This window comes from Dermacentor andersoni, chromosome 2 (genome assembly GCF_023375885.2).
Source record: "Dermacentor andersoni chromosome 2, qqDerAnde1_hic_scaffold, whole genome shotgun sequence".
Lineage (NCBI taxonomy): Eukaryota > Metazoa > Arthropoda > Arachnida > Ixodida > Ixodidae > Dermacentor > Dermacentor andersoni.
In genome coordinates, this window is record NC_092815.1 from 150,942,298 (window position 1) to 150,960,011 (window position 17,714).

The following is a 17,714-nucleotide window of genomic DNA, read 5'->3' on the forward strand; positions in this document are numbered from 1 at the left end:
TAATCGAGCGGACGTGTTGCACCGCTTAAAGCTAGACAAGTTCTCGTTCCCTCGCTGAATGAGCACGCAGCCGGGGAGAAGGCTGCGAATGAGGTGTAGTGAGCAACTTCGTCGATGGTAATTGTCGGCGAATTGTCAGGGCCTATCGCTCCTACCCTCGAGATAAATTGATAATCGTAGATATTCTGCTAAGTGCCAACATTCCTCCGCATCGTGATGTGCAGCCAATGTCTAGACAATGCTGAGATGACAACGCGAGCTGGCTAACGTTGTCATTTATTTCATATTTATGTATCATACCCTCAAAATCAAACAATTCCGAGGGGAGCACTGGAGGAAAGAATGCGTTATAAATTATTCCAGCTTACAGAAGTTTAGCTAACACAAGTACGAAAGCCTCGCTGGTAGAAAAAAGCAAGAACTGAGCTGAAAAATTTATATATATGGAATGACAGATGCAAAAGGAATTGAACAGGCTCACGCAAGAATCCTCAGAAATCGCCTCAGATTTTTTGAAAAGCTAGTGGGGGGAGTCCCCTTGGAGACGTATACACTGATTATTTCCAAAATGAATTTCCCACCATTTCAAATGAAATGCAGCTGCCTATTTATTGTCGTTTCCCGAAACTCGTGATGAGGAATAGTTGTCAGCACGAATTTGCTCAGCAACAACTCCGCTCGCCGTTTCCGATGTACGGCTTCCACTTAATTCGCAAGATCACTTCGCCTTCTGGCTTATCGAGTCCCTATATTTCGCAATTACAGCCAATTATTTTTCAATACGTTATTGTAAAGTTTACATCAACCTATACATTTTATTTAGAATTTATTGCCCCTTCGAGGCTATTCATCTTCTCGCATCCAAGCTAACCGAGATAGTTTGCACGTCCACACGGTCTATAATGCGATAGTTTGCCAGGCAGAGCCAGGTATCAGTAACGACATTCGGAAAAAGAAAAGAAATGTAAACGAGACATCAGGAATTAGTACAGCGAGATCCACCGAGTGACGTGCCGTCGAGAGTACGAGGCCTTACTGTTAACCGCCCTCCATCAACAAGTAACGAGAACCAAAGCTTAAAACACACACACACACACACACACACACACACACACACACACACACACACACACACACACACACACACACACACACACACACACACACACACACACACACACCACTGTTTATTATAACGTGACAACTTATACCAAGATATATTGAGCCCCCAACACTCCCGCAAACTAGCCCGACAGTTGCTGCCGCTGTGGCTACAGGTGCCGAACATTCTCCCAGCCCTACGTCACGCAGGCCGCTTACGTCAGGTGTTTCTTTTGATACAAAACATTTTCTTGTAAAAAATGACCATGCATAGGCCCCTACTATTTTTGCAGACGCACTAGGTGGCTAAGGGTCATTAGCAGTAAGAAGTACCTTGACGGCAATTTTGTCTCATGACTGAGTGTGCTCATCATACAACTTCTATTAACTAACCTCAGGGCACATGTAAGGCCGAATTTAAAGGCGAGAAGAAGTGAATAGTAAAGCCCACGTGGGATCAACATAAATACAAGGAATTTCGGGATATTCGTCTCCGAAATCTCCTCAAAAATGCCTGGAAGTATCAGTTGCAATCCTCCCTAAATATTAGAGTCACACTTTCTGGGAAACTCTGAAATGGGACGCCGGTGTTATAGCAACACATGTTAAGGTCGCATATCTCAAAAGTAGTGCTAGCCTAAAGATTTGTGCTCAACAGACAATAGGTTAATTCTCCTCGGCATCTACCTTTAATTAGAGCAGGTGCCCTAAGTTTGCAGAAAAAAAGTTAAGTACCATATTTTAGTTATTTATCAAAATTATTGCTCATATATTTTTGCTGCTAGTGTCCACTTAACTGCGTAGCCAGTCAGCAAGAACAACTGCCTGGATGTGAACTTTTTTTTTATCGTTCGGATCAAAACAAACACCTGGTTTATTTGTGCTGGTGCAATGCTCACCTTAGCGGGTCGATAGCGCATCACTGCTCATATTCTACATTCTTTGTATGTATTGTGCGGAAGTCCCGGCAGTGTACATCGAACGCGTTGCAGATCAAATGGTAGCCTCTTATACGTTTATTATACTGCGAAGAGACATTTTTCACTTAGCACTTTGATCACTCTTGCACTGACGCCATCACCACTAGCTAGAGGACGTAGTCACAGAGTAGGCTTGCACATTGTGGTTCAATTATCAGACTACACATACGTTGGTATTTCAAACACAGCGTGGCGAATGTGTCAAAAGTTTGTGGTGGCGAAATCAGCGCTGTTTCGCTAGGCTTTTGCACGTTTCCCTCATTTCGGCACGCTCTTGTAACCAAGCCTTTGAAGAACATCACTGCACGTCGTTTCTATTTCCCGTATCTTTTGCATCGACAACTTCTGCTTCCACATGTGCACAACCGCTTTCGAGTTTCTCTTCGTCGAGTGAGCGTTCCTCATTTCCGATGCAGCTGCTGCCGTGTGGGTTTCAATGTATTTCGAAACGGATGGTGCATAGTTTAGACTTAGGCTCCCGAACACGCGCATCGTCTCGTTCAGGGGGTCCGCCGCGAGGTCTTCGAAACGTATCTGGTACGTTCTGTTTATCTGCAGTCGACGGGTGAGCTCTCCGAATGCATCCAAGTCCGATCGCATCTGGTCGCACAAGGCGGCCGCGCTGTCACAGGGCTTGTAGTCCGTGCACCAGCGAAGACCTCTTCTAGAAGAGTAGATGGCACGCGGATCTCGCACCAGGTGGACGACGCGAACAGACTGCGCAATGTCCGGGTTTCGCTCAATCCAAGATCCCACCTGCAACAAATAAAGTTACGTAAGCTATACGTGAACAAACGTAGTTTTCACAATGGGCGCCTCAAGTTAAAGAGCTCGAGTGCGCTCTGGTCGGCAGAGCGCACTCTAAGTAAACTTAACGTACTTAACGGCCGAAAGCAACTTCCGGTGCGCGATGAGGCAGCGCGCACTAACCGCTCCAGTTTGGAAAATCGTGTGCGTGAGCTCGCATGTGCTACGGCTTCCGGCATGGTGACGTATTTCCGCCCTCCTTGCACTTTTACCCCTTCAATGTGCAGTTGTCGAGTTGCACGCGCTCTTTGGTTTCTCATTCGCAGTGGTGCTTCGTGCAAATGCCTGCGTGATCTCCGGTTGTACGAGTCGTTGACGCGCAATCTAACAGTTTTTCTTCGCGACTGGTTGCCCACACATCTTGTTTAGTGCGTAATTCTGGAGGCCTCGAATCATTATAATTTTCGTCCTAATACAATGTGCAATGAATTCCTACAGTCGTCATACCACGGAGCAGAAACAATTCGCATTGCGCGGTACCTCTGGTAGGAGTGCGAACGCATTGCTTCATAAACGTAAACCGCTGTTGCTGCTTCGGTCGCTTCACGTGAAATTCCTCGAGCTCCACAACGTCGATCAAGAATTGCAGCGGTGCCATCTTCACGAAGCACAAGAAACGCGATAGCGCATGCGCAAGCGACATAACGCTGGTCAGATGACGCGCTGGTGTTCCCGGGCACAGTCGTTTAAAATCGTCGTGAAGCTACGCTCCACAGGCGTCCCCGAGTGCACTCGAGTGCGTAACTTTGGAGTTAGGTGCCTGGTAACCTAAGGCATCCAATTTGATGCGGCAGAATCACTGCTTCACCTTTCCTCAATTTCCAGCGGCTCCGTGAACCCAGGGTATACGCGCATTTGTTGTTTAAACAAGCAGTTTGGAAAACACTTTCGGTATAGCTCTGTGGAACTTCCGGGCAAATTTAGCGTTTAACGGAAACATTAAGACTTGCAATAGCCTGCAAATACTCACGACGCTCCAACTGGTACCGGTTTTGGTATGCTTTCAAAGCGTTGTTGGGCGAAGAAGCCACAATCCTTCATGCAGAAGAAATATATGCACATATGGTAGAGACATGAGCCGTGTTTTTAATCTTTCGACACGCCTAGAATATGTATGTACAGTTTACTATGGCAGAAAATGCTAACACAAATAAATTTTGAAACGCGTGAAAATAAATGTTTTTGGGTCCCGAATATGAGTCTGGCAGCATGCAGGGAAGCTAGAAAAGCTCCATAACAATGTCAATGTGAATACTATACTCCTTTTCACAGCAAGCCATCCTTATCACAGTAAAGCACCTGAAAGATGCACTGAAGCTGCTGCACATCATTTTACCGCTGCTCGAGAAGTCAACGCATTCAACCTACGGCCTTTCATGCAACTAGACGGCCCACCGAGAGAGAAGTGGTTCTTGTGGAGAAAGGAGGAAAGGCTGCCACTATATTCTGCAACCCTTGCGGGAGCACGGCTCAGGACCAGCAAGGGGGTTGAAAATGGGAGTGAAGGAGATAGAAGGAGGGAGAAAGGTAGAGAGTCACCTTGGCAGCAGCGGAGCAACCCGGCCGGGAAGGCCCAGTGGCTTCGACTGGAGGAGTGGGCGGGTGATAGACCATAGGAGGTTGTCTATCACCAGTCCGCTCCTCCGGTCGAACAACCACTCACAGAGATGGGCCATGTCCTCCTCTCTGACGCTATTATTGCACGACTAGCAGCGTGCGGCTCTATTGACTGCATGATTAGCGGGGTATCACCCGTATTTTAATGGTCTAACGGAGCGGTTGAAGCGCATTCTCTGTGACTGGCTCACACTGTACAACGAATCTGACCATTTCTATTGGGAAGAAATCCTCCGTTTTGTCGCGTACGCGTATAACACCGCCACTCAAAACACCACGTGTTTCTCACACTTTTATGTTTTCCAATGGACGTGAAACGTCCTCTACTATGGAACCCATAGTTCGGTATCAGCCGGACGTCCGTAAATTCACGCCTTTCAGATAATTCTCAACATGCAGAATATTGCCGTCAACTAGCTCACTCATTCGCGACACATACCGAAGGCATCCAAAAAGATGCCTTCGGCATGGTAAAAAGATTCCGCGAGCACACTCAGCCTGAAGAGACCTTCGCCGTGTATTATACTATCTGGCTTCGGCTGACATTCTACTCTCCAGAACACACTCCAAAGCTTCCTCCGAAATATCTGGCTCCATTTCAATTCATTGAGCTTACAGTGCCTGTGAACTATGTGGTCGAACCGGTGACCTCATCGTCGGACAAATGCTATCGTGGTTGCGAGGCGGTTCACATCAGCCGCCAAAAGCCGCACCACGATCCTCTCATCATGTCATTACCTTAAGTCGCCAGAATGGCTCATTTTAGCCACCGGGAAATTGTAGTACAAAAGATGGTGTGAATCTGCGGGCACTGCCATTATTTTAGCGCGAGACAGGAGCTCGTGTTCATGATGGAAAAAGCTACAACTCTTCCTTCAGAGATTGCTTACACCTTGTTCAAGAGCTTTAATCTATATCCCTCTCATAACTGGCATTAGGAGCAAAAACGAAGCTGGGAAGCACAAGTATCGCGCAGGGCAGGCCTATTAGAGGTAAAGTTGCCTATTAGCTTTACGGTGGTCTATTAGAGTTACAGAACCACGTGGTGTGATGAAGCTAGAAAATTTGTTGGCATAACTTGCAATCAGCTATCGCAAGACTGCAAGACTGGGGTAATTGTGGATCACTGGGAGAGGTCTTAGTTCTGCAGTTGACATGAATAGGCGGCCGATGATAATAACGATGACGTCAAGATTGTTCTTGCTTTTGTGTGCTAAATGTTTTGATTGAAATATTTCACTTGTATTGCCCATTCTGCCCAGGCCTGACGAAGGCTGGTATTACTGTATACGTAAATAAATATGTAAATAAATAAATAAATAAATAAATAAATAAGTAAATAAAAATAAATAAATAAATAAATAAATAAATTTCTGGTATTTGAAAACTCTGACCTGACTGACGCGAAGTCTGGTGAACTTGAAAACTTGCGTTTCGGCTCTTGAACAGAGAGCAGAGAGGTGACCTGGGGAGGAACAGGACTCTCCATCTTCGCAGACGTCGGCCAGGAAGTGGTTGAACTTGTAGTAAGGGTTGTTCTCCAGCCACACTGTGTAGAGCGGCTCGAAGCGGCACCTGACAAGCTCGTCGATCAGATGGAAAGCGTGGCTCTGTCTTCCTGGTCGTATGCTGCCACTGACAGTGAACGGCATAAGAGGCTCAAAGTGGAAAAATGTCCGTGGCGCTGAAGACAGCAATTCGCCAACAAAGGATGACCCAGACCGGTAATAGGCGACGATCACCACTATTTTCACATCCGCTGCAGCGACGACGGGATATCTTTCGAGCGCCGCCTTAAATGCAGTGGGGAGACGACTTTCTAAAGAAGAATTACTGGCACCTACTGACGTCATTGTATGTTCATTGACCACAGCGGGCGATTCTGTCACACGTACACCTTCCTTGGGGAAACTTCTTTGTGGCAAATCTGCTAAAAGAAGAAAGCAAGTTGTACATTCTCACGTAAAACAAAAGGAAGTCGCGAGCGCAGTGACCTGATATGTATGACGTTTTCATTCACAACTACATTTTTTTCTAGAAATTGTGCTTACCATAGCTTAGGCTCTTTTCACCGCATTATTGTTTCTATGATTATATGATAGACGTGAGTTAGCAAAGAGCCGATAGGACATATGGCTTACGAAGTCGAATCAATTTTCAGTGGGTAGATTGGTTTTCGACTTTAATGGTGAGAACATACTCATTGGGCTGTGTTTTCGCCATAAAGTGATAATATACCGAGTTCTCGTGTTACTTACGTAGCTGCAAAGCTCTCCATGTATGTAATACGCTGTAGCTCAGGAGGAAGAGACTGGCTAATAGTAAAGCGAAACATGTTTTCCTTCGCATTGAGGCTCTGCAAAGAAAAAAAAACTGAGTAATTCATCAGGAACCGGGGCTCACACTGACAATCGTGTGCTTGTACTTCTGAAGTTGTCGCTAGCGCTCTCTTTCGAAAAGTCTATTGAAGTAGACAAGGCACACATCTTCCGAACCGGCACATGTCATCACCACTAGTCATCTTTACGTTGCAAGAAGTCCCAGATTTAATTTATTATAAATATCTACGACACAGCGAACGGGCTACTACCGTCAGTCCAACGACGCCAACAGTGGCGAAGTGGCCAGAGCCATGTGAGACTCTTGCTTCCGTCACCGTTCCTTGTGGATGTTGTAACTTTGGATGTTAGTGGTACATCGGTTTTTCTTTACGAGGCTGAGCTGAAGTTTCTATCGCGCCTACTCTGATAAGGCTTTGTACTCCATGTTGTCTTGTACGCATGCGCGGTGTTTGGAGGGCTATATATGTCTGGTGCTTTCACCTTCATTAAACAGTTACAGAATATTACAGTTACATTAAACATTAAACAGAAGTAGCGCCCGTGGTGTGGTCGTCTTTCTTGTGTGTGTTCTTTTTTGGCGCAAAATCTTTTCAGTATGCAAGATCACCAACTAGCCCAGCAGTTAACTCTTTTAGTATATAGCAGTAATTTGTGAATACACGCTGTGTTCGTAACAACTTTTTAGGTAGAATTAAGGGGTATACCTGCACCTGCGTGCCCACTCCATCTTCGTCGCTCTGCGATGAAATACGTAGTGACAACGGCGCCGCAGCCGCAGGCTCATGTGATACATTTTTAAACACGAGACACGGGAACCTTTTCTGGCACGGACGGTTTAGATGTAGAAGACCGGGTCTTCATGCACGAGCGCGTAAGCGACCACTGCAGCTGTGACCCCACGCTGATGTTAGTCAACGTGATACTCTGCCTGAAAAGAAGGGCACGCGTGCGGCCCCAGACGCATGATGATGTTACAAGCATGGACGCTTGCAAGGCGAAGCTGCCTGAGTTTTCCGCCAGACAATTTGGTCATCAGCAGGCCGCTAAAAAGTAGTTCGGATCCCGCGTGCAGACGGCCACTGAATCGTACGTTTCTAACATATAGGTGGTGCTGGCACTTTTTGGAAAAGCTGACTCAAGAATGACCGAATCTTACAAGAGAAAGAGAGAGAGAAAGAAAGGCAACGACGTTAACCAGAGGCGCGTTTCCGGTTTGCTGCCCTGCACTGAAGTGGGGGATATAGGAGTTGTAAAGAGGTGGAAAAGTGATAAGAAAAAGAAAGAATCAAGAAAGAAGAAGAAGGAAAAATGATCGAAGTACAGGCAACACAAAAGGCGTTCAAATCACAGGTGTTCTCAGAGGCTTGCCCATCTCAAGAAGCGCAGTTCTGCTTGCCCGGCCTTCTGATGTGATTTAAGTAGCGTTGATGTTTCAAAATTCCTTCTTGCGATAGAGACTGGTATGTCCAACTAGTTCAGCGTGACGGACAGCGATTGCATCTGCAACCTGTACTGAAGGCACTGACAATGAACACACGCTCCAGTGTTGACCACCCCTTTTGTGTCGTACACAAAAGGGTCGCCTCTCTTCGGGAAGTTTTGGTGGAAGTCGGAGGTTCAAGGTTGGAAGGATCATGGTTTGGGCTAGTTGGTTTTCCAATTTAGGCTGTACGGCGCAGCGCAATGTGACACACGGGACAGAGGAAATACGAGGACAAGCGCTTACTGCCAAATGAAACTTTATTGTCTGATACAAGGTGCTACATAGAAAAAACAGAGAAAACGACATAGGCATAATATATGTAAAATAATAAAACAAACAATGAAGATATATAAGTTAAAAAAAGACTCACCCTCACTGTTCGCTCTGCCATTGCCTAAGAATGCCAACTACCTTCTTAATAAGGCCAGAGATGGCCTATTTATGCATGGGAATACTTCACGTGCCGTGCTAGCCGACTCAACGATGATGCACGCTCGATCGTTCCTGTGTGTGAAGGTTACTTTTGTTTTTCCAAACAGACGGGTACATCTGCATGTACTGTAATGCAGGGCTAAAAACCTTGCTTTCCATTCATAATATTATTCGCATGCTCACACAGACGATCATTCAGACACCTGCCTGTGTGACCTACGTAGCATGAGCCGCAGTTCAAGGGGATTCTGTACGCGACCCCCTGCACACAATCCACGTAACGGTTGCGGTGCTTGAATTCACGCTGCGTTTTTGTTTATTGAAAGGGGTGCCTCTTTTTTATACCGAACAAAGGTTGTGTGGGGCAGGAAACACTACACGTACACCAACCCGCTCACCGGTGATGGCTTATTTTTGATTTTTTTCATCTTTATTCTTTGTTTTATTATTTTACATATGTATTTTTATGTCGTTTTTGCTCTGTGTTTTCTATATAAGACATTATAATAGGCAATAAAATTTCAGTTGGCAGTAAGCACTTGTCCTCGTTTTTCGTATGTCGTCTGCCCCGTTTTACGCTACACCGCACATTCTTAAATGTGGATCCCGGATGTATAAACAGACGTGCATAAAATGTGGTTCACTCCACTCTGATGTAGTGCTTTGGTGTGCAAGTAGGCGGAACATTCTTGCAGCATCTGTCCTATACAGCAGGAATGATACGTCGTTGTCTCCTACAATACCTGAACGAGCAGTTTGTTTGGCACGTTCATTGCCAAATATGCAACAGGGTATTGGTAGCCACTGAAAAATTATTTGACATACCTTCTTAGGCGGTGTATGGCCTATGCTATTTCAAATACCAATTGTTCACGCGAACCGCGTCTAAGGGTGCCAATAAACCCCGTAGTACCATCTTCGAGTCGCTGAAAATGGGACTATTTGTGTCTTGGTTCATCATCAATAAAGTGTAGTGAAACCCGGAGCGCTACGAGTTCTGCTGCCGTCAACGTTGTCGAATGAGATGTTTTCCACTTGATAGTGGTACCTTAAGGCGACAGCTGGAGTAGTACTCTTCGGCAGGACGGAGCCGTCAATGTATATGTATGAATGTTTACAAGTTTTCGCACAGTTTGAAGGGCATAGCCGACGACGCGTTTTATCTACTTCACCTCAAGGAATGTGCGAGGATGGTCGTTACAGTTAAGGAGTGCTAGTGTGGTCGTTACAGTTAAGGAGTGCCAGTGCTTTGAACAAGCGAAGAGTCGCCGCATGACCCGCCAGTTTCATCGGCTGCCTACACGGCTGCCACATCATCATGCGAGAACGAGCCAGTCTTTACGCAGTCTACAACAACGTCGGAATATGTAACTCGCACTCCCCGCCGCTAACGAGAAGCAATAGTTCCTACGGCTGTTTTTCCAGACGTTCAATCATCGGACCTGCCCACCGTGTCTCTCATATAAGTAGTCGTCCGCAACGAGATTGCAAACCTGGGTTTATAATCCAAAGCCTGGTCTAACCGTGCACCCGAAGGTACTTCTGCCAATGCCACTTACAACCTGGTACACCCTCCGCGCTACAAACACGGCTGACTGGAGGACGGCAGGCGACCTACCCATATGTTTCAACTGCTCTCGCGTTGAACACATTGCCCGTCAATGCCACAGTCGCTGTTCGTCGCCTTCAAACAAGATCGCTGGATCTTGACGCCGTTCTGAAGGCAACATTCGACGCTTTTCTCTTTGATCTGATTCACTGGCTTACGATGCCTCCATTCCACACTGCCATTCACCGTTCTAAGAGACCGTCGATCTCTACCACCCGAGTATATATTGCTAGCCATCAGACCACTCTTTTGTTTGCCGTGCTTGTGCAGTGACCTCATAACTTGGTCCCCGGCCTCGACTTTCTCTAGACGCACTCAGCCCTTACATACTCCTTGAAAGATGTTCTTCAACTGCAACTCCCTTTTGACACCCACGTAATATCCGACACTCCCAGCCGCTTATGTTCGGTAGAGTTCCTCAATCTGCCACCACAAGCCGCAACGTACGTCCCGTTAAGTCCCTCTCCTCCGGTCCGCGATGGTAAATACGCTGTTTCCCCTGTTCTCTACTTGGACGCACTCTGTCGTCTTCCCGCGCACTATGGTCACCGTTGGCGGGAACAAAGCCTGCCTGGCTATTTTAAACACCGGACTATGTACCCATGTGCTACCTGCCGATATCCCGGTTGCCACCGTGTCGTGGTTGCAGGAATGCAACATTTCGGTGTTAGCCTTCGACGGTCCTCGGAGTGGTTCAGGCTCTCTCACAGCCACCGCGCTGCTATCTGTCGATTTTAAAAAAAAATGACATCTGCAGACATCCCTCTTGCAGGTTCCACATCAGGGAAGGAGTGCGTCACCATCGCGACCGAGTACGTTGCGCTATAGGCCATTACCCGTCTCTTGCCGACAAGCTGCCCTACGGATGTCGCCGACATTCTTCATTATGACGTCATCTTACATCATGGTGCTCCTCGACAGCTCCTGACCGATCAAAGCTGATACTTTGTGTCTCGCGTCATCGAGGACATCCTTCGTTCATGCTCTGCCTGCCACAAGCTCACAACCGGTTATCACGCCTAAACGAGTGGAGTCACAGAGCGCCTCAAGAAAACTCTCACCGATATGCTTTAAATGTACGATTCCGCTGACCACCGCGATTGGGACGTTAATTTGCGGCACGTTACTTTCGCGTAGAAATTGTCCAAGCGTGGTAGCACTGGCTACTCACCATTTTATATCCTCTGTAGACGCAAACTTCCTCTGCCTCTCGATATTTTACTTCCCGCTTCTGTAAGCTCATCCCCTGCGTACGTTTGCAATGCCATAGTGTGTGCTGGTACTGCTCGCCAGATTGGTCATGAACGACTCACAGTGTCCCAGGCGTCCCAAGAAGCCGTGTATGACCATCGTCACAAAGGCGTGTGTTCTCCCCAGGCTGCCTCGTGCTACTGTTGTCTCCGTCCCGCCGTGTAACTCTCTCCGGAGAGTTATGATGCCGATACGACGATCCTTACAGCGTGTTACGTCAAATCAGCGAGGTTACATAGAAAATTGACACAGTCGTCGAGCCAGCGCCGTGTTCCGCCGCGCTCTGCTGTCGTGCAGCTTGTGGGGTTTAAGCTGTACGCCACGGGCCTCTCTGGCCTGTCCTAACAAGAGCCGGGTCGGTACTCTTGCCCAGAGGGTGGGCGTTAATCTTAATCGTTGAATGGGAGCCAAAGAACTTAATCTAATAAGAACAGGAAGTTTCCATGAGTGGACGCATTTAGACCGTCAGGTGAATCGTCTTGTGTGGCGTGTCTACTCTGTGGTCCCTGGTTTAGAGAAGGGATCTTCAATTCAGCACAAATCGTACTTTTTCATGTGTGTGACTGGGAGACTTTTAACAAATTAACGGACAGAATATTGAGTAATTTAAGCCGTCGCAGAGAGACAGAGCTTACTTCGTAACAAAGCGACCAAACATATATCCGACATCAATGACATCCTTCAGAAGTGAACCGCTCGGTAAGCTGATTGGCTGACAGAGGAGATCGCTCTAAAACATAGGCATTTTACTGAGACCTCACATTGAAGTAGAAAACGAGATCGAGCTGGAGTTGTCACACGAGGAAATGTACAGTACCTTGAACTAGAAAGCAGTTCTTATTAGCACCAAAATTCAGCTTAGCTTGAGAAGTGAAGGAATGACAGCATCACTGAAAACAAAAAGAACAGTTCGGGAATAATACGTGTCAAATAAACAAGCACCTCCAATTACGCGCATCGGAAAAACAATTTTGAAGGTTATTTCCAAAAAGAAAAGGCGGAACCATATCTTCAGGAGGTGTCCACCCCCGCAGTCCTTTGAAATGTCGTAGAAAAAGTAAGCCATCTGGTGGTAGTGGAAGCAGACCTTACCTCTAGGAAACGCGCCACATTAAAGCTAGTTCGTCCAGGCCGCTGCAACAGATATTGACGACATCGACGACTAAGTCGCAGTTGCTCAGGAACCTTCTGCAATGCTTATGGCATCAGCAATTGGGGAGTGTGCAATGAACAAATATGTGGGTCTTGATGGCGGTCACAAAGAAAGTTTATAAAAAACGAAACTCATCTCGATAAAAATGCACTGGAAGTACGACAAGAAAGAGGAGAGTGAGTACAGGAGAGGGACGAATTGCTAGAAATTGCCTAGGCCGCAATAAATGTATTTCTCTAGGAAGAGGTTTTGCTGCAAACTCTGGTTACGGCTAAAACAGACAAATTCTGGCAGAGAAGAGAGTCCATATTCGCGTAGGCGGTAGACACTAAGCAGGAACAGCGAAATACAGCTGAAACAAATACACAGAAACCAACCATACTGCTACTCCTGATGCATAGAGCACTACAAATTTATTGCAGAACGATGTGAAACATCGCGTTACTGGTCAGGTTTTCACAATGAGGGGGCACTGATTGTATGCATAGGGCGTTAGCCAACACCACCTAAATTTTACAAGGCCTCCGCCTCACCTCCTCGCCCAGCATCTACGCAGCTAAGAGATGGCCGAGCTACCGCGACGGCTACCGCCGCAGCGTACTGACCTGTCGCCACCTAGGAGCAGGCTGACTAACCAGCAGAACGTAGTAGCAGTTCCCGTTCAAAGATGTTATTGCCGGCTACTGCGGCATCCTTGACTTGGCTCTTACATGGCTATTCTCTCGTGGCTTCGGCAAGTAGGCATCAAAGCCATTTTTCTTTTTTTTTCGCCACGCTTATATTACCTATGTTATATTTTTTTTTTAAATTAAAAAGGAAACTTTGTACTATGTCTTGCATATTTGCTGCGAATTCATGCTGGAACAATGTTTTATGTTGAAATTTATTTGCGCTTCAATGCTCCCGTTGGACGATATCCTGCGCTTGTTGGGAACATTGAGACAAGCAGTAAGCACATGGTACGCACATGGCTGACGCAGCTGACGTGACTGTGGACACATTTTCGCGATGAGCCGGAGACCTGAGCAAGCTGTTTCATCTGCGAAGGCTTGATTTACATGACAGAACGTGTGTACCCTCAGTTCGGAAATGTCTGGCAGTTGCTGTGTCCCAAAGTGCAAATCGAACTATGGCGGTGGTCCGAGCAGCGCGAGTGTCCGTGTCTATAAGTTTCCTGCGGACGAGACACAAAGGGCAGCGTGGACAAAGGCTATATCTCGTGAAAATTTCGTGCCGACGAAGCACACATTGGTAAGCATCGCTTTTTGTTCTGCTCTTTAGAATGATTGTGCTAAATTTACGTGCTTCGTGCCACATTTTTTTCTGTAGCTTACTTGGGAGAGCAGGACCTTTTTATTATTACGTTGCTTAACGAGTTTTGGTTCTCAGTTATTTAGCTTGCCGAATTGTGGGTGCCTGTCCCCTAAGCATAACTGACCCCCGTTTCACTTTGTTTTTAGGTGTATGAAAAACACTTTGAGAAGAGTGACTTCGTCACGGTTGCACCGTACACGGACTTGAAGACTGGAAAAGTTATTGAAGTGCCGCTGGAGCGTGCTCGCCTCAAGACAACTGCTGTGCCCAGTCTTTTTCCCGGCTGCCCGAAATATATGTCTCAACCAGAGCGAACCCGGGAAGCTCCTGCAGAAAAGAAAGCTCAACTCGAAGCAGCATCGGTGCGAAAAGCGATAGAGCTCTCTGTTGCTGCACAAGAAGCAGAAGATCGCAGGAACAAAATTTGCAGTTTTCACGAACTTTGTTGTGCCCTTCCGACGCTAAAGACTTCAAACCTCTGGATTGTGATCACTAGACAGTCAAGGGTTTTGTTTCTTGACCTCTCCCTCGACGGTGCTCCCGCAATGCGCTCGTCAGTGGGGGTGTTAGAGGATATGTCTGTTCAGGTGTTCCTCGGAGGGTCCCGTCTTCACAAACTCGAGATGTCTGCGTGCCATAAGAATTAAAGGATTTAAGGGAGCTTGACCGAGTGCTGCATTCTGTGGAAAAGCTGCAAAGTTGTTGTGCTGATAACAGCGAAAAAGAAAAGGAACACCAGCTACTTTCAACTGTGCTGATGCTCCTGGATGAAGTGAACAAGGAATGTGAGCTCCAAGAACGTCATGGATGCAACTTAGAGGTACTGAAATTTGTGAGAAGCCAATTCGAGCTTGTGTTGAGAAATACACCGCGATACCCACCAGATGTGCTTGTGTTTTCAGGTCTGCTGTATACCATTTCTCCACATGCGTAGAAGTTCATCAGAAGTTCCCTTAAAGTTAAGCTGCCACAGACAGACACCATTCGACAATTATGTTCGTCATACCACTTGAATCCAGCTCTTGAGCAGCAAGGTTTTTGTTTTTGGAACTATGCTAAAACTGTCTTGCAAGCAATGGCCGAGCATGAACATTAATGATGGATAAAATGATGGATAAGCACTAAACCCATCGTCGAGAGTGAGCACGTTAAGCTGGCTCTCAGAATATTTAACGAATCGACAGTTGCTGCATTGCAATGCTCCACAGTGCAACATGCCAAAGGAACGGCAGATTTCATTAACACCATTTTGACATGGTGGCGAATAGCAAATGCAAAGACACCGAGAAAGGGTCAACGCTTACGCGATGAAATGCAGTATCCGATTGTGCCAACATGTCCACAGCTGGAATTTTTGAGAAAAATAACAGAGTGGCTAGACTACTGGGCTAGCCTCAAGCACGATGCCGGCCACCTGACGAAAGAAACGCAGTTGGCTTTTGGCCACACGAGCCACGCTCTGCATGAGATCTCCCTACGCTGCCTGGAAGAGCTAGGATTTCAGTACGTGCTCCTTGGAAAATTTCGAACAAATTGCCTTGAAGACAGGTTTGGGAAGTACCGCCAGCTATCTGGTGCCCAATACCACATCTCGATCAGGCAGATCTATGAATCTGAGAACAAGCTTAGGCTTCAAAAAGTACTGAACTTGCCTGACCACGACGTTATTGCACAGCCAATCCCTACCATAAGTGTTGACTCACTTCGTGGACAGTTCACCATAGCAGTGACCGATGCTGATGTCGCTAAAAAATCGTCAGTGATTCCTGCTGTTACATATGTTGCTGGGCATTGTGCACATGTGACAATGAAAAAAGCTCATGTGCTTGTCCTGCAAAGAAAACCTTATACTGGAGAATACCAGTTTGGACCACGGAGACACACTGCTCATTGCAGGTATTACACGAGGAGGACTGAAGTTTCCGTGTGCTGTTGTAGTGAATTCCGTGCTTTGTACAGAAATAGTTCTTGATAAATTGAGAAGTGAGGAGTTGTCGTCAAAATTTCTTGCTCTTCCAAGTCAGAAACAGGCCCTTGTAGCTCTTGTGTCAACCGTTGTGCATGATTCTGGAGGCCTTATTGACCTTGGTGCCTTAATTCGGGCCACTCGCCAGAAGAAGTCATGCACTATATTTTGAGTGCAGCTGGCAACACGCTGGTGAATAACTTGTGCAAAACCAAAAATGACAAAACTGTTTTAAATAGGAAGCGTAAATTGCAAACTATAAAGAGGTGAAAATTGATGTCCGTATGGTTTACTGGCAACTGTTTTTTAGTAGTGATAGTTTCTTGTACTTCTAATTAAATTATTATGATAGCTCTGTATTAAGCCCTTTTATATTTTGTTCACGCTCTTTTTATAGTAAGCCACTATGCTTGTTGCTATTTGACACACAGTGATAGTCAACAAATTGTACTTGTTTATTCTGTGCTTGAAGTATATATCTCACCATGTCACACAACTTGTTGACGGCTGCCTTGTCTGTATGTGTGAGGCGCTGAAATAAACTCTTCATTCCCTGGATTCATTGCATATCTTTTTGAACTCCTTCAGGTTTGTATGGAGATATCTGTGCAGCATGAAGTGCCTATAGATCAACTAATGAGGGAAGCTAACAGTCACCACAACCGAGGAAAGTCGAGGGGGTAAAGAAGTGGTGGTAAACAATAGGAAGTGAATATGTTAATCATTTTGTGGCTGCAAGGTAAATGACTAGTTATAATAAAAAAGAAACGACATGCCGCAGGTCGGATCTGAGGCCACGACCTCTGAATGGATTTATTATGAATTAGTTGCTGTAAGGCTAACAAATACGCTTTTTGCTTCCAAAGCTGAATTTAAAAAATAATTTCAGGGAGAAAAAGAACAAGCACGAATACTAAGTTCGCCGTGCAGTAAATGACAAAGGCCTGCGGCTTCTCATGCCTGAATTAGCCTAAAAACCATGTGACGTACTCCAGAGGAGTACGTCTGTTAATAGGGACACTTTAAATAACAGTAAGCCGGCACAAAACACGCAGTATCTTTGAAAACAGGTCCTCTGATGCCAGGCGAGAGAAACAGGGTCGGGTGAAGCTGACTTCCAGGCCGATCCCTTGTGCGTGACGTCACGGACGCGTGCGGAGGCCTTGAGCTAATCTAGGTGGTGTTGCGTTAACAGGCCTTTGGAGATTATAGCACTTTCAACCTGCCAGACATAGAAAGCGACTCTGTATTTCAAAACCACGGAGTGATATGTGGTCAGGCTTGACACCTACATTACACCCCTTCATGTTTTGATTTTCCTGGCCAGAAGGATGTTCAAAATTATATTAAGCTAGACAAGACACACATTCTAAAGACCGGGAACCATCGTGATTGTTACTCGTGATTCTATCAAAAGAAGCGATCCAACGGTTCACCAGTTTTGACGTTCCTTGGCAACTGTTGTTTTATTATAGCATACCCACGGAGATTGTCAAAGCGTTCCTGAGATGTGCGAAGTTGTGTCCAGAGACGGTGTATTCCGCCACCTGCGATACTTCTAGCTGTCGATGAATTCCCCAAAATAATATCAATGATACACCTCTGGAGTATCATTATCTTTTACGCTATTTTCGTTGCTTTGCCCACAAGTCCGCTGCC

At 46.2% G+C, this 17,714-nt stretch overlaps 1 protein-coding gene across 1 annotated transcript in view; it reads right to left on the reverse strand.

The window, feature by feature from the left end:
• Positions 1-1,944: 1,944 nt before the first annotated feature.
• The window catches only part of LOC129380216 (carbohydrate sulfotransferase 4-like), a 44,196-nt gene continuing 28,426 nt past the window's right edge, over positions 1,945-17,714 (reverse strand). The window contains exons 2-4 of the mRNA XM_055076366.2: positions 6,764-6,861; positions 5,900-6,432; positions 1,945-2,837 (exon numbers count right to left, since the gene is read on the reverse strand). Coding sequence (XP_054932341.2) covers positions 2,340-2,837; positions 5,900-6,432; positions 6,764-6,861 — 1,129 coding nt within the window. The 3' untranslated portion in view covers positions 1,945-2,339. The remainder of the gene's footprint in view (positions 2,838-5,899; positions 6,433-6,763; positions 6,862-17,714) is intronic.